The following is a 21,071-nucleotide window of genomic DNA, read 5'->3' as shown; positions in this document are numbered from 1 at the left end:
TCTCACATTATCATGGAAATATTGAAAAAAAATAAAAATAAATAAATCCAAGCAGGTGCATCAAGTACACTGTTCAAAAAAATGAAGGGAACACTTAAAAAACACATCCTAGATCTAAATGAATGAAATATTCTTATGAAATACTTTGCTCTTTACACAGTTAAATGTGCTGACAACAAAATCACACAAAAATGATCAATGGAAATCAATTGTATCAACCCATGGAGGTCTGGATTAGGAATCACACTCAAAATTAAAGTGTAAAAACAAACTCCTGGCTGATCCAACTTTGATGTAATGTCCTTAAAACAAGTCAAAATGAATCTGTGTTGCTTCCTGAGTGGACACTATGATTTCACAGAAGTGTGATTGACTTGGAGTTACATTGTGTTGTTCAAGTGTTCCCTTTATTTTTTTGAGCAGTATATTTTAAAGGTGTAGCGGCTGTCTCCAGTGCCCGCGGATACTCGGTCACCCGTTGCCAAATGTGGATAATCCGGCCCAGTGTGGGACTCAAGTGTGTCCAGACTTGCAGCGAGTTGTGAAGGTGAATTGATCCCCGGAGATCCGAACCCACTCGTTTCCATCGAACCGGCCGTCTCACGCGGCGGGATAATAAGGAAATAAATAGAAATCTGAACGAGCAACCGCCGGAATCCCAATGACTGGAGGATGGAAATGATGTTACCCGCGGGTGATGAGGAGGTCCTGGGGGGGCCGAGCGCTCGGGGCCCCGGATCCGACTTGGATTCTGTTGTTTTAGCTGAAGGATGTGAAGCCGGCTTGGAAATCTGCTTCACAAGCACACACACACACACAAAAACACACTTTACATTTGTTTTGTTTTTTGCTGGTGTAGTACCTCATCTACCAATTATGGACCAAAAGAAAATCTAAGCCTCTGAGAGCTGGTTTCCTGTTCTGTTTTTTTTTTCCTGCAAGACCTCCCTCTACTTGAATGACAAAGCAGTTGGATGTGTAATTGTGCTGGGAAAACTAGCTTCCCCACCAACCGCCGCCGCCGCCGCCGCCGCCATGCTGACGGTACGGTTCACAGCAGCTCGGTCCCTTTATGGAGAGGAAAAAAGGGAAAAAAAAACCAACCAGATTGTTTTCTTTGCTGTAACTGATGCCCTTTTGTCTGCATTTCTTCAACCGACGCGTCCACATTTCAATACCCGGCCTCCCCTGTCAGTTATCGCCCCTATTGATCGTTTCCAATTTATCCAAAACCCCCATTCCCGTCCCCCATCTGCTAGCTAGTCACCTGTGAAACTAGTTTTTAACCGCGCTTTTCGCCCAAGGCCGGCGGCTTTCCCCGACCTCCACCCCCCCCAATCTTGGGAATTTCCGAGTCATCCCCTTTATTAGTGTTTATTTCCAGCCGTAAAACCCGCTGGAGGGGCGCGGCGTGTCGGCGCGGGTCGTCCCGTTATAAAACACCGCGGCGGGGTCGGCGCGTCGAGAAGCTGAGCGTGTCGGAGAGGAATTAAAGAATACATTTCCACTTCCAATTAAAGCCCGTATTTGTGCAATGTGAGTAAAAGGGATGGGGTTCGTGTGCACGTGGGGGGGGACGACGACATTATCAATGAGGGGAAGAAAACAGTGTTACAACTCAGGAGGCACTATTACCGAGGCTGGTGCGACGCAATTAAACAGGGCTATTTAGACACCGCTACCCTGCTAATAAATGCAGAACGTACAGCAGAAAACCATAAGGGAGGGGAAGTGAGGGCCTTGGATGTACCTCTGAATCGCAATAGCTGGGGGAACAGATGACTGAAATGTAAACACAAACAGTGGCAAAATGACTACATCAAAGAGGATGTGGGAGATAAAAACTACATTTTTTTTTTTTTTTTTTCCAGGGAGTGTAAATTCTCAGAAAGAATATGAATCTCTATCACGCGACCTGAAGGTAAACTCGGCGCCCGTGCAAAATAACAACGCTGGCGGAAATAAGGAACATCACAGATTTTTTTTTTTTTTTTTCCATTTTTATTGAAGACAAAAAAAAAAAAGGGAGTGAGAGAATGTAGTTTCTCAGGGTTTGCTCCAAATGAAATGTATGTAGGGCAAGCGAACCACGCTACTCCCACACTGCATTAAAGCACGTTTGAGTCACCGGCCCCCTCCGTGCAGACCCTCCATTCAGACGGCGGTGAGCGGAACTCATCGGCATTGTTAAGATTTTACAATTTACAGAGCTTTGAGCTACGGCGAGGAGTCAAAATGGGTCACAGCCATAATAAGAGTGGAAATCAATTTGTAAATTAGTCCTTTTTTTTTTTTTTATTTTATTTGCGTCAAGCCTACAGACGTTTTAGAAAATCTTAAAAAAAAAAAAAGGAAAAATACACGGCATTGGATGTTGGTTACTATTTCTGATCCTTGTATTTCTGGTGCAGCAGGAGGACGTCGTCCTGGGAGACCCGGGTCCAGCCCTCGCTGTGGACGTGGTACAGGTTGACCTGCCCGCCGCTGTAGGCGTCGCGGTACGTGGCCTGATAGATGGCGCGGCGGCCAAGCTCGCACGCCTCCTCCACCGTCAGGTCGTGCCGCAGGCCGCTGTCCATCACGCCGTACGCGTACATGGAGCCCGAGCCCACGGCGAACAGGTCGCCGCACACCCGGTTCCCCTCCGAGTCCACGTAGTACAGGCCTGGGGGGAGAGGACAGTTATTTTCCTGACTCAGGTGTAAAGCGTCGCCGGGGCCGGGGAAATTAAGATTATGTGCGTCCAGCACCAACACTCACACACATCCACACACATCCACACACACACACACACACGACACTTCCTCCAGAGAGTAAAAGTGAACAGCTGCAACCTTTCCGAGTGGAGTAAGGCTGGCAGATATGAACAGCTGCATCCTCTTCAAGTGAAACGAAAACTGGCCGCGGAACCTGCTGACAAGGCGCGGGCCACATCCTTGACGGCCCCGGGGCCCCCCGCTACAGGCCTTATTGATCCTCGCCGGCGCGCCAAAAATTAACTATCGACCCGCACCTCGCGCTGCAAAGGTAACCGAACCTTACACCTCCGGGGCGAGGACAAAAAAAAAAAAAAAAAAAAAAAAACAACGCTCTTGAGCCCTGAGGACGTCTGACAGGTGCGGAAGATTTGGAGTTTTCCGAAACGCGGCGCGGGCAAATATCTAACGTACGCGGGCTTGTTCTTCGCGGGTTTTCGAAAGGCGCGCCGACGCGCGAACATGTACGGCGGACCCTCAACGCTCCGTCGGGCCTGTGAGGGACGGTTCGCTCGGCGCCTCACTTTTTCCACGGACACGTGTGAGACATTTTGTTCCGCGCCGTGACACAATGGGGAGGCGGCCGGTTTTTCGCGGAGTGACGTGGAACGGGTGACTAGCGCCGGCGTGTCAGCGCGCCCACGGCACAGCCTTGCAGATGGCTAAAAAAAAAAGAAGAAAAGACAGCCTGTGAAAAGACATGTTTTCCATCGTGCTTTACAGAGCGAAGAAAAAATAAAAACTGGGAAAAAAAAATTTCGCTTACGCAGAAAACGTAGGGGGGGGAGGGAGCAATATTCACCGCCATCCCTCATCTACCACATTAAAACACACTTCAAAATGCCCTCAGATTTCACATCCTCACTTGTCGTTCCCTCCGCTAAGCTAGTGACAGTCTATTAGAGATAGAGAGCCACTTGCTTCTCTGGGAAAAAAAAAAAAAAGGGCATACCATGTCTTTCAACTGCAGGAAATTGCAGCTTCCTCGGGCTGTCGTTAGCTTGCCATGATAATCATCCAGTGCCTGCGAATGCGTGGGGTAATTTGCCGTTCTGAGACCTGCCTGTTCCCCTCCAAATCTGTAAGGGACTCGTTAAAAACATAATAGGCACACAGTGCGGGTATTTATAAACGCGAGCCTCTCGTGTGGAGTGCCGCGCTCGGGCGGGGGGGTGGGGGGGTGGATGAGGACTCTTTCCGGGGGTCCTGACGGGAAACAGCTTCCCACACCTGGGGTCTTTGAGCTCGGAGCCCTGATGCACGGGGTGGGGGAACTGGCACCTAGGAGTGGCTGAGATTACTAAAAAAAAAAAAAAGGGAGCGGGAGGAGGGGGGTACATGGAGCTGACATTAAAGTGCTCGGATGCTGTAGCGCCGACCGCCGAGCGAGGGTCCTTCCACTCCATCACTCAGCAGACAGGAACTCTTTTTTTTTTTTTTCTGTGTGTGTGTGTGTCCCCTCCCCCATCTTCAAACAGCAGTGGCTGCAGCTCGCCGGACTGACAGCTTCCACAGTTAGGTGAAGAGCGCCGTGTTGGATGAGTGGCTTGCATCAATCGGGTCGGAGTCTTTCATCTGGCTCTCCGGCGAGAACTCCACGTCGGATCGGGAGGGAAAAGGGCAATTGACAGGAGGCCGGGCTGTTACATCACTCTCGTGGGACGCCGGGCGCCATATGGGTCCTCGCAGATGAGGTTTCACGTCGTGCGCTGTTCTGCGGATTTGTCAGAAGGGCCCGCGTTGCTCGCTAACCGCGCGTCACCTTTCGGGAGCGGCTGAGGATGCCGCCGGGCCCTTGTTGTTATTTCCGACCAAAGCCCCAACTCATCATTAACTGCATATCCGTCAAGCTCCTTAACGTAGCGGTTATTCGATTTAATTCATTTTGCGTGAGGCTTTAAGACACTCCATCTGGGAAATAAGTGCTCTTGACATGATTGTAGCCCTCTAATGAGCTTTGCGCTTAATCGTCATTGATTTAATTTACATGACATTTACCTCCCCGTTCAATCACTGCCGTTGCCTTTTGCCGGAGCCGGCGCCCGCACACGGCCAACTTAAGCAGGGATCGTTATTTCCCCGATTGATTATCCGGGATTGAACATGTGTCGTTCATGTTTGTGGGGACGCGGGAGCCGCGGTCGGCGTTCACGCGAGGGCTCTCCGCCTCCCAATCTGAGCCGGCATCGATCTCAATGATCGCGGCGCTATGCATGCGACCCAGTTGTCCGGGGCCGAGGCCCGACGTCCATCACGCCGCTATTCTCTCGCTGGCCTGCAGTCCCAGCCCCATCGATTTCCCATTACTGTGTCATTGTGGCGGCCTCTTTACACACACCTTCTGTGATGTCCGTGATGTACGGCCCCGCTATGTGTGGCATCACATGGCAAACAGATAGGGTAATAAAATGTTTTAAAAAAAAAAACCATCACGGCTCAAAAGAGACTGCAGTACCATCTAATGGATAGGTCTGGCAACTACAGAGGTTTCGTCCTCTCGTTTCCAACATGATTTACCATCTGCGATTCCGCGAGCCAAAAGGTTTGCCGGTCGACTGATTGACAGTTCAAAAGATTTTTTTTTTTCTTTTCCAACAGGCTTTTCTGAAGACCTCCAGCTGATCCAGTGTCTGAAACAAGAGATTTTAGCTCCGGAGCTTTAAAAGGTACACCGCTGAAAAGGACGCTTTCTTCTGAGAGACCGACTTCTGTCAGCCTGCCGACGAGCTCAACCCCTTTATCGAGTGAGAGGGCACTACAAGGGTGTACGGGTTTTGCGAGCTGGAACTCTTTTTCTTCAAGTTCACTCTGAAAATGTGCTACTCTCGCGAATCGGAGAAAGAGGGGGACCCGCGGTAGATTTGGTTCGAGTAAAACACATGCGACTTATGAAGCTTGTGCAATTATAGGTCTTTGCACGGCATAGTCAATTTCAACTAACTGTTGTTATAATAGTTATAATGAAATTATTAACATTATTAACATAAAATGAAACTAATAAATGAATACTGGAATGTGTTTTTTTTTAAGCTAGATTACATCAGAGTAATACAGAAAACTGTTGTTAAGGAAAACACACACACACACACACACACTTTGGCATCTGTGTGCAATGAGCTGAGCATGTGCCTCCACCACATTGACATAATCATATATTAAATGGTGTTTCATTTAATCAACTTGCTTCATATCTGCATATGGAAATTGCTGATGACTTGCGCAAAACATAAATCTTAACATATTTTTGTATTGCTGTCACGGCTGTGACAGAAATAAGTACTTGCGTTGCGTTTACACTACTTTTGATAGGAACTAATTGGCAATTAACCCCAAAGCCCCGCTGTGATAATCATTACGGGCTGCTGTTGGATTTATTTGTAAAGGCTTGACGTGAGGATAAACTTGTCATGTCACCACATAAAACCATAAACCCCGTGGTAACACTGGTATTAGGAATTCTAACTGAAGGTAAGTCCATTTCAAAAACTGACATGTTCTCAGATGCAAACTTTCACATCTGAGAAGAGCTACAGTTCTTACTTGCTCTGTTCCTCGTGGATACATTTTCAGCTTCCACTGAAACCTATTGCGTTTGAAACCTGGCTTTGACAACAAACGGCAAGACTACAACAACAGACGGAGCTAGTTCTTAGTATCAGCGGATGCTCTGAAGCTAGACTGAAGACAGAGCTGTAATTACCTGGCCCTCTCTTGTCCCAGCCACAAACCATGGTTCCCATGCTGAGCCCCATGCCTTTGTACTGGTACACCATGTTAGCTAGCAGCTTGGAGGCTGCGGCCACAGAGATGCGCTCCTTGTTGCGGAGCTCGTAGATTCGGCACTGGCGGGCCAGCAGACGCTCCCAGAAGCTGCAGTCCGCGGCTCCTCCGGCCATGGTGCCGAGCAGGTAGGGATTGATCTCGATCACCTTCTTAACTGTCTGTGAGGCAATGTAGGATCCCGCCGTGGCTCGAGAATCCACCGCCACGATGACTCCATGCTGGAACTGGGAAGAAGAAATGCACGTGAGCCGAGCACAGTCACCGAAGACCGAAGCAACAAAATATCATCATCATCAAACAACAGGAATTCTTAGCACTCCCCCAGATTTTATTTCATATGCTGCTCCCCACACCATTAATGACTGTGTCTATTAAGATTGATTTCCCAATTCAGATTAATTGTGCACAGAAGAAATTATCTTCACATCTGTCAGCAGTCTATTATTTGTTTCAGCTCTGCTGGGAAGCAAGTCGGTAACAGACCTCGCGCGAAACCCCTTTATCGGAGAACTGACAGGCACAAGAGCAATTGTAACAGCAGGTGTGCGATACTGACTGCAGAGATTTATCATCCTTCCTAATCAGGGATTAACGGATAAGATTTGTGACATTTCATCTTAAATTTTAATCAACAAATCCCCTCCAAAGAGGGCTGGGAACCGCAGGGACGTGCTGCTATGTTTAACCTGCTTTGATGGCTTCAAATTGAATGCCAAACAAAGCACAAAGACAGTTTGTTTGCATTGTAATGAAAGTGGGGATCAGCCCAAATAGTCATTACGACTGCTGGGAACATCTTAAACAGTTTTGGACAACAGACAAAAGGAATCCATCAGGCTTTAACAAAGCGGTCACATTCTGAAATTCATTTCCGAGGACTTGGTGATCAGAGTCACAAGAAGAGTGGCAGCAACTAAACACTATCACACATTGCAGCCTCTGTGTCCTCAAGCTTATGAAAGCAAAACTGTGTGCGGACTAAAATGTCATGCAACTTTATTCTCATCTGATTGCACAGCTTCTTAGGACTCCAAAATGGAGCATTGTTGAACATCATTAATCTGTAACACGGTTGTTGATTGCAAGAAAACATGGTAAATGTCAACAGCTTTCAGAACAGCAAAATAAAATGTGAAATTTCTGCTGGATCAAAAGACTTGAAATAACATTTACCGTACACGACACATAACCTAATGCAATAACTAAGTTCATATAGTGTATATATTGTGCTGATCCTGCTTTGACTAGTTTTTGCCAAATATACTCACAAGCCAGTTATGATTCATTGAGATGTATGTATCTTTTTGAATTTTTCAATGACTTCAAACAAACATTGTAAGTGAGACTTTTCAAACTAAAAGCTTGTGAAGCTTGTTTTAAACATAATACACTCGATTCCACACATAATTTGGGCAATCCCTTAACCTGGATCAGACAATCATGATGTACATATGGACATTCTTGGCGCTCTTTAGGCCGGATTTTTGTAAACATTTAAACTACGACTGTGTCATAATTTTAAACGGAATAAATTGAGAAAACCGAGCCGAACGAATTAACTGCTCTAGCTCGCATAGCTTGTTGTGAGAGCAATGTGATAAGAGCGGTTTGTAGCTATGCTAACACGCTAATTTCTTTAATGCAGCGCTGGGTCAATTTATAAAAGCAAATACTTCGGTGTTCCATCAATTACACTCCATTAAGTTACTAACTCAAATAAAATACCAGACTTGCGTTAAATAAATACCAAGAATGACAAAACCGCCGGGGGTTGTCTTACTTTGAATGCTAATGTGGTGGTTCCGTGGAGAAACTCTATTTTCCTCTCGACGTTGTCGTCCTCCGCCGGACACAGCGCGTTTTTGACGGAAAAGTCGAGACTTTCCCGTGGTGCAGCTTCAAACCCCAATCCGCCTTGTCCGAGTCCGCATCCGAGAGAAAGAGACTGACAACTGTCGGCGGAAAAATCCGCATAATCACTGTTCAACACACTAGCAAGAGCCATCTTTGAAATTGTCCGATGAGCAAGCAACTTCCGTCTTCTGCTAGTGGACGAGTAATGATGGGGGCGATGATGCCCCACAGCGCCCCCTGTCGGTGAGGATGACCAAAACATTTCCTTCTTGATTATTCATTCCCAAAACAAAGTTTATTTGGAGGAGGAATAATAAAAGGAACCGGAAAAACAAAATTAGTATATAAATATTTCAACAGAATCTGTTTGCGACAGACACCAGAGGAAAGCAAATAAGATGATAAAATGATAATTTATTACAAGCTGTTTTTTTTATTGCTGTCTGTGGAGCTTTATCGCTAAGTACCAGGGACAACAAAAAGCCAATTTCATGGTTGCCTCATTTTACTTGTGATGTCCAAGCATATAAATTAAGACTAATTAAGATTCATTTTCAAATCATTATTGTGCAAACAACTCTGAAGTGGGTCATCCACTGTGGGTTTCAGCACACCATCACCACCAGCCCACACATAATGCCCTGACCCACACACAAACACAAACACACACACACAGAGTTTTACATCATGAATCACTTGGTTGCTTTTTTTCTTTCCTCAACCATCTTTGCTCTCTTGTCCATCTCTTTGTAATATTCCTCTTTCAGGTCCTCCCTCTTTCTCTGACTCCATCCTTGGGCTGTGACTTTGAACAGATCCACATTGTTTCCTGAGTAGGCATCTCTGTGAGTGGCCCTGAACACCGCTTCCCTTCCCAAAGACACAGCCTCTTCCTCACTCAGACTCCACCTCAGCTCTCCGTCAAGGATGCCGTAAGCAAAGGGAGATCCTGAGCCCACGGAGAAAATATCTCCCTGCAGTCGGGCGCCATCGCTGCAAACATATATTAGCCTCGGGCCACCGCGTGTGGATACTGAATGTGTCATGGTTGTGAAATCTGTATTCACAGCGGGTGCAGAGTTAGTATTTGCTATGTGGGCCAATTCTTGGTCCCAGCCGCACAGTGTGAGGGCGACACACAACTCGGTCCCTTTGAACGGATGCAGCATGAAGGAGAGGAGCTTTGCGGTGCCGCTTATCGTCAAGCGCCGTTTGTGTCGCAGTTGGTACAGTCTGATCTCCCTCGTCAATATTCGCTCCCACAGCATGCAGTCTGCACCACTGCCAGAGGATGTAACCACTAGATGGGAGTGAATCGGGGTTATCTTATTAACGGTTGGACTGGCGACGAGTCCTCCCGCGCTGGCCCGTGTGTCTGCGGCTGCAATGATCCCACCTTGGAATATGAAACCCAGGGTCGTTGTCCCATGACACAGAGGGAAAGGCCTGCGAACTGTCACTGACCGATTTGCCGGGGGGAAGGTAGATAAGGCTCTGCTGTGATGAATACGGTTCGGTATCGGCGGTAAGAAAATGTCCAGAGGAATTCCTGATGTTTTCGGTCTCCTCCAACCAAGGTCATAATAGTTAGGCATATGAAAAGGTGTTTCTATATCATCCAGTGTGGTACAGGGAGACCATTTGTGTTGTACAGCGGAGTCTTTGAAACTACAAATATCTTCTAAAGCCATGAAGTCAATTTGAAGATTAATTTCTTGATTTAAAAAGAAAGCTTTTCCCGCAGGTTAAAAATATTCCCCGATCGCGGGAAGCAGAGCCAAATCTAATGAAAAGTGTTCAAAAAAAAATTACGAGGCTCAGTCTGCGAATTATAGCCCGGGATGTTTTAGAAAGCTGCTTTTCTTCTCCGCGCGCTCTTTCATCTGCTGCCCACTCTAGAGATGCCACCCTTTTATAGCCCTTCCCAAAACAGGACAGCTTGCGCACATAGTATCGACATTAATCAAAAAACCCTTTCGGTTAAGTGATACTCTACCTCGCCTGAAATGAAAGTGATAGAGAGGAGAAGCCACTTTCTGCTACCGTTATATGTTCTGTGCTTCCGAATGAGTCACTATATTTCTACCTGAGTGCAAGTTCATGATGCCCACGCGCTTCTATCGCTTTCAGCTTGTGGTTGAAGAGAGGCTATAACCATTAACAGAAGCTATTTATTCGGACAAAACCTGTCCACTTGGGCTTGATCTCAAACATATTGCCAAAAAGGGAACTGTAATAGAATAGAATATTCCTTTCATCGTCCCACAGCGGGGAATATTCAACCACTCACAACAGGGTGGACAGTACAAGACAAACATATCAATAATAGAAGAAGTAAAAATAAGCAGTGTTAATAATATATATATATATATATATATATATATATATATAAACAGCCAAAACCTTGTGTAACAAGTTGCAATTAAACAATATGCTGACAAACTATAAACAGTACAAATACAATCATAGGAATCATACAAAACAGGAATCAGGGAAAATCTCATCTTGAGGGTATATTCTAATAAAAGATATAGATAAATACTATACTGATAATGTTGCCTTCTTCAAATATGGGCACATAGGTCAGCCAATAAAATATGGAATATCCAAAAGAAAACTGAATATCCAAGCCAATCTCTGTCTATTCATGATAAAGAATGTGTTCTATAGGAAAATTATAATCTCTTTAAAGTATATGAAATGATGCATTTCCTCAAACACATTTAGGAAATTCACATGAAGCACTTAAAGGTACAATTATTTTTTTGATCATCAAAAAAAAGAAAGATTTCACCGGACAAATGTGACAATTTTTAGACTTCTTGTTTGTATTTACTTAAACTTTACTTGATTTATCCTTAAACGTTACTCTGTACCGTTAACCATTCATTCAACTTGACGTGAGACGATGAACCGCGATAATATACGGGATGTGAGACTGAGCCACGTCCGACACCATTTTGGCTCTCCGTTGTAATACGCGCAAAATAGTCGTTGATGCCGCGTCAGATCCAAGATGGCGCCAGTTTCACCGTAAGGCAGAAACCATGAGACATCCCAGTGACACTACTCAGTCGGCCAAAAAAATCATGGCGTCCGCCAGCACTGGGAGCAGGGTGTCCTGCGGGAGGGATTTGAACTGTGTACCGGAGGTAGCCGACACACTGGCAGCGGTCGCCAAACTCGGGTGAGGAAACTTTTGCACTATTCAAGTTATTTTACGTTAGAAGTAAATCTTCGAAAAGCACGAACGGCGCTTGCTAGCGTCATGTCACTACCGGATGCTTGCTAAAGCTAGCCGGTGAATTGCAAGCACGTGCCCAATCACAATGAAGCTTGTGTCCGGTGTGCACATTTCGTTTTGCTAATCTATCCACGTGTGCTGCCGTATTTTGGGAAAACTCGAATAACCGCCAGGGTTTGCAACAATAATAATAATAAAAGCGATCGCAGCATTAAGATTTATCTTTTCTTTTTTTCTTCCCCCTCTTCTTCTGGTGGAAAGGTTCGACTTCCTGTGCATGCCCCTGTTCCACTCGAGGTTCCGGAGGGAGTTTGAGTCGGAGCCCGCTAAATCCAGAACCGGTGCCCAGACCCGGTCTGACCTGCTGCTGTGCGGAAGAGGTCAGAGATCATCTTATATACTCACTCACTACGTTCATCTTCCAGTTCTCTGCACCCCTGCATGCAGGTGACCCCACCTACCTGCTATGTGTTGCATGGTCCCCTAACCTGATTAGAAATTGAAATAAAGTGCAGGTGTTAGTATGTTGTGGATGTGATGTTGCAGGAGTTCTCATCCCTAATAGTTCAAATCGATAGATTTGTATTGTCGTATGCATCGGACAGTGCGATTCTTTGTACACTGCCCTCGCACCAGACATGTAGCAGTATTACTAAAAAAAAAAAAAGGGACAGGCAGTGAGTTATTGCACAGTAATAATTTAATTATGTGCAAAGTTGTAAGCAAGAAAATGAAATATTATTATAAATTAAGGAGGGGGAGAAAAGGGTGTCTTGTGCAGTGTTAGCAGTCAGTCAGTGGGGGGTTTGTAGTGTGGGAGTCAAAGCTAGGAATCAACACCGGGTCTGTGAGGATTATTGACCCACAGTGACGAATACAGACGATGAATAATCACCTGAACTGATGCAATTTTATATCGTGGTGCGTATATTTGTTTTGAAATCCATATGACAAGTCCTCGTTGCTATTTAGAATCACAACAGAACACAATTGCTGGTTCTTATTTCTGTCATTCTTCTAGATCGTCTCTAACTTCAACTGATTTTGGGTCGACTGTTGTGAGTTAATGTGAAACGGATAGTGACTGTTTCATTATGGTTGAAGACTCAGCAGTGTCAGCATTGTCTAAATGGCCGATTTCACTTCGTATCTTGCTGAAGCCTGTGATTTTATACTCCCGCAGAGCACCATTACCCCCACCCTTCGACACGGGCGGTGTTGCTGCCGCCCTGTGCCAACTGTGCTTCTCCAAAATTAACTAGTAAAAGCATAGCCGTAAAATTAAGCTAACAAGTCCAACCATCCAACGTCGCTGCGACGCCCGAATGTAACAATAGATCTGATTCACAGAAAGTCACCTTTTTTTCTTTTATTGCTTTAAATGTGTGTTGGGGGCACAGAGGTGATTACAGATTGTGCTCGCTTTGACGCAACAGTAATTAAAATAATCTTATAAATATCATTTTTTTGGGGCAACAAGTGATTATAGCACCATTTCAGAATGTGTTGCGTGACCTGACCTTATTTTGATGCAGATATTAGTGAATTAAATTGTTTATTTTTCATGAGTGACAGTACCTTGAATCTTGTAATTGGCATTATTTGATCAGAAGGGATCCTCATGTCGCTTACGCCCTCTAAAATAACAGTCTCAGCTTCAATTTTTCCTGACCCCTATTTAGCGGTCGAATTTTTGGTAGCGGGCATGAAATTGGTAAACATTTCGATGCAGACTCCCAAGTATTCGTCGTCTTCTCTTAGACTGGAATACTCTCATTGTCGGGAAGCTGTCGCCATGGATCGACGCAGATTCCGAAATCGAGGCGGCGCGCAGGAACTCAGAGGCTGTAAGTTTTGCTCATCACCTTTTAGGGACCCTTTCTCGCAGATGTTCTTGCTTGTTTTGTCCTCGCCACACGTCCTTCTCCCCCACCTCCACACCAGGAACACCACACCACAGCATTAGAATAACAAGCATCCCACCCCGACTGTTTGAGATCAGTTCAAAATGTTAACCCGGTCTTTGGGAGGTTAGAAGATTTTGATGGTCAAAGTCCAAAGCGGCTTAGACCTTAAGCATATTTGATGTAGAATTTTTTGATTCACGGCCGGGACATTGGAGCGGACGGGCGATTGCTGGATTTTCAGAGGCTGTTTTTTTGATGTCGAAGCACTTGAAGCACTTGAGAATGTATGTTATGGTCGGAAAATTCTGTCACCGACGCGCTAATAATGGCACATTTCCACTTCAGATGTGTCCCAGCCTTATTCGTTGCTTTTATGACTAAATCCTGAATCAACTTCACAGCATTGAATTATGCGTCTTTTCAAAAGTGACGTCATGGTGTTCTGCGAAAGCAATTTCCTGGTCATTATTCCATTCAAGCCCAGTAACAACTTGAGGGAGTAATTATTTCCATTAAAAAAAGAAAAAAAAAAAAGGGAATTTTTCAACCTGCTCACGTATGCCCTGAATAAATTGCATTATGAGTCTGGACAAGCGGGGATATAAAGCCGTATTTGGACCGGTTTGTGGGGATAAACAAACCTGGAGGCGGCGATTAAAGTTTTTTATGTCTTCCTCTCCAGGCTCTCATACAGGAGCTGCACTTCTCCGCCTACCTGGGCCTGCCGGTCTTCATGATCCCTCTGAAGGGCCCTCATTGCGCCAACCTCGCCCGCGTGCTGCTCAACCACATCCAGTCGGGACACCACACCTCGAATGTAAGGCGCGAGTGGGAAGAAGGTTAAGACGGCAAAAAGAAAGGGCGGGGAAAAAAAAACCAAAACCACCCAAACTCACCCAGTCCCCCTAAACGCCTCTGTCCCCGCTGTCTGCTTCAGTTCTGGATTCGTGTCCCGCTGGTGGCTGCGGAAGACACGAGGGAGGATCTCATAGAGAACGAGCCCACTGCTTTTGCGGACGACACGGCCACCGACGAGAAGACCTGGAGCTGGTCAGTTCGGCGAGCTCAGAACGGTTGTCATTGATTTCCTTTCAAATCCCCGCTGGTATTGATTCCTCGGCTCTTCCAGGTGGCACTCATTCAGGACGCTTTGCGATTACAACAAGAGGGTCTGCCTAGGTGAGGGCGCCGACGTCGGACAAACAATCGCAGCCGGGGGCGGTAGTGACAATGTTCTCTTTTTTTTCCCTTCTCAAAGCCATCGAAGTCGGGGCCGACATGCCTTCGGAAGCCGTGATCGACAAGTGGCTGGGGGAACCGATCAAAGCGGCCATCCTGCCCACCAGCATCTTCCTCACCAATAAGAAAGGCTTCCCTGTCCTATCCAAAGCACATCAGAGAATCATCTTCCGTCTTTTCAAGGTTTGACATTTGGAAGATAATCACATCACAAATCTGACTTTTTTTTTTTTAAAGTATCTACAAGGACACACTTTGTTCCAGCAAGAAGGACAATTTAATCTCGGTTCTATTCAACTGGCACGGTGCATTGTTTAATTCTGATGCCGTCCACGTCTGCTGTAGGTGATTTCTTTGTCCGTTTCAGAAAAGCGCAGTCTTGATCCTGGCACTTTGAAGCCGACACGTGCCCTCTTGCGGAAATGCAATTTTGCAGGATCGCTCATTACACTTTAGAATTTCGAAATTCACTTTTTTGATTGGGGACGACGCACGTCTTTTTACACGCACCTCAGTTCCGCCGCGAACCGCCGTTAAAGCGTCGACCTCCCTCTCCCACAGCTGGAGGCGCAGTTCATCTTCATGGGAACGAGTCGCCACACCGAGAAGGACTTCCGATCCTACCTGCAGTACCTGGAATACCTCAATCAGAACCGGCCGGCACCCAACGCCTACGAGCTCTTTGCCAAGGGCTACGAAGACTACCTGCAGTCTCCTTTGCAGGTACGGATTCCAACAACCACACAGGCTTCACCTCTCAGCCCCGGATACATTTGTATTAAAGTATACCGCCGTATAAATAGTTGCCCCTCGTGTTCTGGGCTTGGCCTCGTGTAGGTTTAAATGTGGCCCGGCTGGACTTAATTTACAACTTGAGTGTAATATTTTCATGCCATAAGATATCATTTATCACATGAATCGCACCCATTCGTTGGTGCGAGCGCCTCGATAAATAGCTCCTGATAGGGGAAAATGGATTTTTCATGTCACGGGCCCGCATAGCATTAATTAGTTAATTTAGACAAACTTCTAAGACGTCGAGGGGGAAACACATTCCCTCCCTCGGGCTAGCGCGGGTGTAATGATACATCCAGGCGGTGCTAAATAAATGGAAAATAAAATGGAAAATTTATATTTACAGTCATTCCTTTCCCTTTTGGTATTGATTAACAGGAGGCATGTGTAATTAAATGTGTATTAAATTGACAGAAGGATCGCTTTTCACGCCGTTAATAAAAAGAAGAAAGTGTTTTGCTTTAACCAGTGAAATGCCAGGGGAAGCTTTTTGTTCCCTTTGTGTCCCATTAAAAGCTGAACGGTGCTGCTTTGTTGTGTAAATCTCTATTATAATGTGGAAACTTACGCCTTAAACGTAGTGTAAATGGGGATCAGCGGGACGATTGGGGGCCTCCTCAGGTGCTCAAGGACTCTGAGCACGAACTGTAGTTGAACTTTGACTTTTAACAAAATGTCAATATCCACCCCGTGCGTGAGAAAAAACAGAAAGAACCTGAAGGGGCCAAAAAGGTGTAGTGCTTGATCCAAACCCCCGCTTCGTCACGGCCAGTTTTATGTATTTGTATTGACTTTTAAACTTGCTTCCTTATCCAGCCCCTCATGGACAACCTGGAGTCCCAGACCTACGAAGTGTTTGAGAAGGATCCCATTAAATATTCACAGTACCAGCAGGTAAGAGCCGTCACTTTGAAACACAAGAAGACCATTAATGTCAAAAACCTGGACACCCCGGGCATCTTAAATGTGAAGATCGAACCGAGAAAGCACAGAATAGCTCAGTCAGTTTAGTGTCTCTTTTTGTGTGTGTGTGTGTGTGTGTGAAGGACCTTCAAGGTATTCAGCATTTCTGTCACAACTTTATCGTCTGTTGTCTGCAGGCCGTCTATAAATGTCTACTGGACAGAGTCCCCGAGGAGCAGAAAGACACCAACGTGCAGTAAGCAGCATCAGCTCACTCTCCCAGAAATAAATAACCAAACAAAGTGCTTTTGATCCAAGACCGCGTCTGAGGCGGAGCTCCCGATGATGTTTCATTTTGTTTCAAACCGAGCGACGAAATCTCCCGCCCGGCGCCTCCAAAGAGAAAATAGGGCGAGGCGTTTTCAATAAGCGCCACGGCTCAAGTGGTGATTTATTTCCCGAATCAGTTGTGGCAGCTGCCGCTGCTGCGCCGTCCGTCGCCTCACAAGTGGGTTTGTCTCCTCGACCCAGGGTGCTGATGGTGTTGGGAGCGGGACGGGGTCCCCTGGTCAACGCCTCCTTGCGCGCCGCCAGGCAGGCCGACAGGAAGCTGAAGGTCTACGCCGTGGAGAAAAACCCCAACGCTGTCGTCACGTGAGTGAAATACCGCCTGGAAGCGTTTGTCGGTACCCGGCGGTGCCGCGAAGAAAACCGCATTGGCCTACAGAGCCACACTGGAGGAGTTTAAAGTGAATTAAAGAGTTGACCGTGAGCCGTGTTATAACACCGCAGGAATCTTTTCTTACCCTCATGCATAACGAAATTTAGATCTGAGGCTTTTTGGCTCGGGAAGGAACACACACCTGCAACTATAAATAGACCAACAGCAGCGAGGATGAATGCATAAATAGAGCCGGAGCAGAATCACTGTTGAATCTTAGGTTTTGGTCTATCCTTGCCCGCCATGACTAAGCCATTAACTCTCCTAAAATGCTGGTGTGCGAGTGCAGCTCGAGGCTGACGAGCCAAACTCTGTTCAGAAATCAAATCATTTTCACAGCTGCGTCCAGCTTTGTTCAGTTTTTATAGAAATCGGCGTCATGACATCAACGCTCCGTCATCATGGCCCGCCGCCCGCATCGCAGACCACGAGTTATGCTAAGCTAACCTGTCACCTGCGTCCATATTTTTTCAAATATAATCTGATATAATAAGACTGATGGTGCTCCAGCAAAGGCTCTTCTAGCGCACAACCTCTACAAGGTAGATATTTGTAGTCATGCCGCGCACTCGGAATCTCCTGGGCTGTGAAATTGTACGCGATGCTATCTTCTTCCAGTTTGTGGAAAACCATCTACTTGTGTGATTTATCTTACTCTGCTGGGGCTGGACAATTTATCACCATGTTTCCAATATTTCTAAACAGCTTCAAAATGGTAGATATGGAATGACATCTACATTCACAAATTTGCCATATTTTGGCCTCTTTATCTCCGACGTGACTGTCGTTTTTGTTTTGTTTTTTTCCTTGAACTGATGTTTTGATATATATTGAAGCTGAAAGCCTGATCTGACATGCCGATTCCTTCCCCGTCTCCCAGGCTGGAGAACTGGCGCTTCGAGGAGTGGGGCGACGAGGTGACGGTGGTGTCGTGTGACATGCGCGAGTGGGCGGCGCCGGAGAAGGCCGACATCATCGTCAGCGAGCTGCTCGGATCCTTCGGCGACAACGAACTCTCCCCCGAATGCTTAGACGGAGCGCAGCATTTTCTCAAAGGTACATGGGCGCGGGGCTTCAGGGGTCGCCATTCGGCCGAGAAGACTAAATGGAGTTTTAGAAAAAAAAAAGTCTCGTCGTCAATTCCCCTCCGTGGGTCCCTGCGACATAAGTCACTTTCCCTCTCCTCATTGCTCTCAGACGACGGGGTGAGCATCCCCTGCTCCTACACTTCCTACCTGGCTCCCCTGTCCTCCTCCAAGCTTTACAATGAGGTGCGAGGCTGCCGGGAGCGCGACAAGGACCCGGAGTGCCATTTCGAGACGCCATACGTGGTGCGACTGCACAACTTCCACCAGCTGGCCGACCCCAAGCCATGTTTCACCTTCACACACCCCACGACAGGTGGCGGTTCACCCTGCGCTGCTGCAAACAAGCATCAGAATAGCAGAGTATTTCTTTTGTGACTGTGCAATAACCGTCCTTTTTGTGTTTATTTTTCATTTTTTTTCCCCAGATATGAACAATAACAGGTATCAGTGCCTCAGATTCTCAGTGGGCTGCAACTCAGTGCTCCACGGCTTCGCTGGCTACTTCGAGACCACACTGTACAAAGATGTCATGCTCAGTAAGGCTGCCCGGCAAAAACAGTGGGATTATGCTGATAATTAAATGTATGTGCTAATTACAAAATTAATGGTTATACTTTCTTGTTTTTTTAGGTATAAAACCAGACACGCATTCACCCGGAATGTTCTCTTGGTTCCCTATCCTCTTTCCCCTCAAAGTAAGTTCTGTTCTTAGTTCATTCTAAAGATCCAAGTTAAGTTAACTCTGGTTTTGTTTTTGGAGTCAAAGAAAAAACAGTAGAATAGGTTCCAGAAATATTATCCGGAGAGTAGATTTCAACTTTTAAATTAGCTGCCTAAAAATGCAAAAGGATCATTTTTAAGAAATTAACCAGAACCTCCTTAATGATGTTCTTGGAAAAATGACAAAGAAATGAACACTATATGAACAAAAAATTGTTTAAACCTAGTTGGAGAGAAAAAGAAGAAAACTGAATATTATTTTTCACCGAAATTAGTCCAAAGTTGCCCAGAAATTCTTTTAAAAGTAGTCCCAAGTTTGGGCTAAAAAAAAATGTAAATCCTCCTCCTCCTCCTGACCAACAGCAACCCATCTCCATATCGCGGGACGACGACGTCACGGTTCGATTCTGGCGCTGCAACAATGGGAAGAAAGTGTGGTACGAGTGGGCCGTGACCGAGCCCTCCTGCTCCGCCATCCACAACCCGGCCGGGCGCTCCTACACCATCGGCCTGTGAAAACCACACACACACACACACACACGCACGCTGGTGAAGATGTGGGGCACCAATGTGGGTGTTGGTGGGGGAAAGGGGTTCTCCAGGCTTTCTGTATCTTTGGTTAAAACCTCAAATCACGTGAGGTTTGAATTTGACACGTTTTTTGTTATTTTCAAGTTCAAAAAAATGCTCAGAGTTTGATGAGAAATCCTTGTTTCCGTCCTTCCCACGCAAAGGACTGGACTGACCATTTTCCAAGCGTTGTAGGGGAAATGAAAAATCAAACCAACCCAAACTCTTGATTCAAGCCCACTTTGAATGTCCTTCACTTAAACCTGTGAGGCTTTGCGTTCTTTGGGAAGAAGTCTGCAAAATTAAATTTGAGCTGTCTTTATTGAGACTGCAAACTCCTCCAGAGATTGGTGGACTCCGTAATCTCCTTTGACCTTTTCTTTTCAGTGAGATCGTGGAAAGTGAAATAGGACTGAAATTGAATTTTTGGGAGCGACTCTGGCGTGATCCCTGAACACTGCAGTATCGCCACGAGACCCCTCTCCTCCTCCTCGACCGCTCTCCCCCATTGGCTGGCATTTTTACACAAACGCGTTATGTTGCTATGGGATTGGTTCTTTCAGATGAGGCTGAATACCCGGGCACTTGTTTCCCCCCATGATTTTTTTTTTTCTTTTTTTGGTGTGTGTTTTATTTCGGTTCCCTCTCATTCTGTACTTTGGTAAGCAGATATACATATGAACTCCACACATCCTAAATCCTAACCGGACTCCTGCCTTATCAAACACATTCCATAGTGTGCTGATTACGAACCTGTCTTCACAACACTAGGTCACCGGGGGGTTCACACCCCCAAGGTTACATGCCATGTTGTTAGGGGAGGGTAAATGGGGGGGGGAGGGGTCTGACTTGTCTTGCATTTATTTTGTATCTGTATGTTTGAACCATGTCAATAAAGACACTGTAATGTTCTCCATCTCCTCTTCTTTTTTTTTGGCTCAGACCATTTAGGACATTCTAGAATTGTGGTTAAGATAATTTAGGAGCAATTAGCCAAGGGTGTGAGGGTTAATGTGTCCACTAGGTGTCGCTCTTGAAGTTGCAGAACAAGAAAATTCAGCATTCAAGATGCTCTTGACCTATTCATCATCCTTGCAAACAGGCCTCCCCACCTGCCACATGCAACAAGTGTGTTTAGTGGACAATAACGCGGTGTGCCATTTCATTTGTGAAAGAGGCTGTTTTATTCTTATAAATTGCCTCAAATACACTCTTCAATCACCGCTGCCACTGTGGTATACCTGGTTTCGCACGCACTTTCCTCCTCCTCCATGCCATTTATGAGCGCAACAGGGATGATTTTGACGAAAATGAACCCCATATAGACATCTCGACAAGTCCTAACTTATTGGTATGTTGCAGGACACACCCCTCCCTTATGATGCATGCAGGTCTAGATGCAATGGCTTCCACCCCGCAGTTTGGATAGGCTAATACAACAATTTTAGATTGCCCTGGGTATTTAACTAAAATGAAATTCAAGTCATTTGA

General features: G+C 46.0%; 3 protein-coding genes across 3 annotated transcripts; 1 reads left to right on the top strand and 2 right to left on the bottom strand.

The window, feature by feature from the left end:
• Window positions 1-1,978: 1,978 nt before the first annotated feature.
• psmb5 (proteasome 20S subunit beta 5) lies at window positions 1,979-8,579 on the bottom strand. The gene is made up of 3 exons (XM_086172699.1): window positions 8,320-8,579; window positions 6,457-6,763; window positions 1,979-2,665 (listed from the first exon to the last, which is right to left on the bottom strand). Exons 1-3 carry the CDS (start codon window positions 8,542-8,544, stop codon window positions 2,382-2,384), a joined length of 816 nt encoding a protein of 271 aa, XP_086028825.1. The 5' UTR covers window positions 8,545-8,579; the 3' UTR covers window positions 1,979-2,381.
• A 506-nt stretch (window positions 8,580-9,085) lies between these two features.
• Window positions 9,086-10,607, bottom strand: psmb11a (proteasome 20S subunit beta 11a). Its single transcript, XM_086173136.1, has 3 exons — window positions 10,580-10,607; window positions 9,500-9,852; window positions 9,086-9,412 (listed from the first exon to the last, which is right to left on the bottom strand). Exons 1-3 carry the CDS (start codon window positions 10,605-10,607, stop codon window positions 9,086-9,088), a joined length of 708 nt encoding a protein of 235 aa, XP_086029262.1.
• An 871-nt stretch (window positions 10,608-11,478) lies between these two features.
• On the top strand, window positions 11,479-20,396 carry prmt5 (protein arginine methyltransferase 5). The gene is made up of 16 exons (XM_086172578.1): window positions 11,479-11,580; window positions 11,899-12,017; window positions 13,399-13,484; window positions 14,227-14,361; window positions 14,482-14,594; window positions 14,674-14,723; window positions 14,803-14,966; window positions 15,345-15,506; window positions 16,395-16,472; window positions 16,679-16,737; window positions 17,013-17,135; window positions 18,083-18,258; window positions 18,400-18,603; window positions 18,716-18,826; window positions 18,921-18,985; window positions 19,374-20,396. The coding sequence occupies exons 1-16, from the start codon at window positions 11,483-11,485 to the stop codon at window positions 19,524-19,526; spliced, it is 1,896 nt and encodes a 631-aa protein (XP_086028704.1). The 5' UTR covers window positions 11,479-11,482; the 3' UTR covers window positions 19,527-20,396.
• The last annotated feature ends 675 nt before the right edge of the window (window positions 20,397-21,071 follow it).

Source organism: Fistularia commersonii, chromosome 25, assembly GCF_037954325.1.
Source record: "Fistularia commersonii isolate RoL2024-O1a breed Wild chromosome 25, RoL_Fcom_v1.0, whole genome shotgun sequence".
In the NCBI taxonomy this organism is placed as follows: Eukaryota; Metazoa; Chordata; class Actinopteri; order Syngnathiformes; family Fistulariidae; genus Fistularia; species Fistularia commersonii.
Note: the sequence above shows the minus strand (reverse complement) of the source record. Positions and strands in the feature narration are given on the sequence as shown.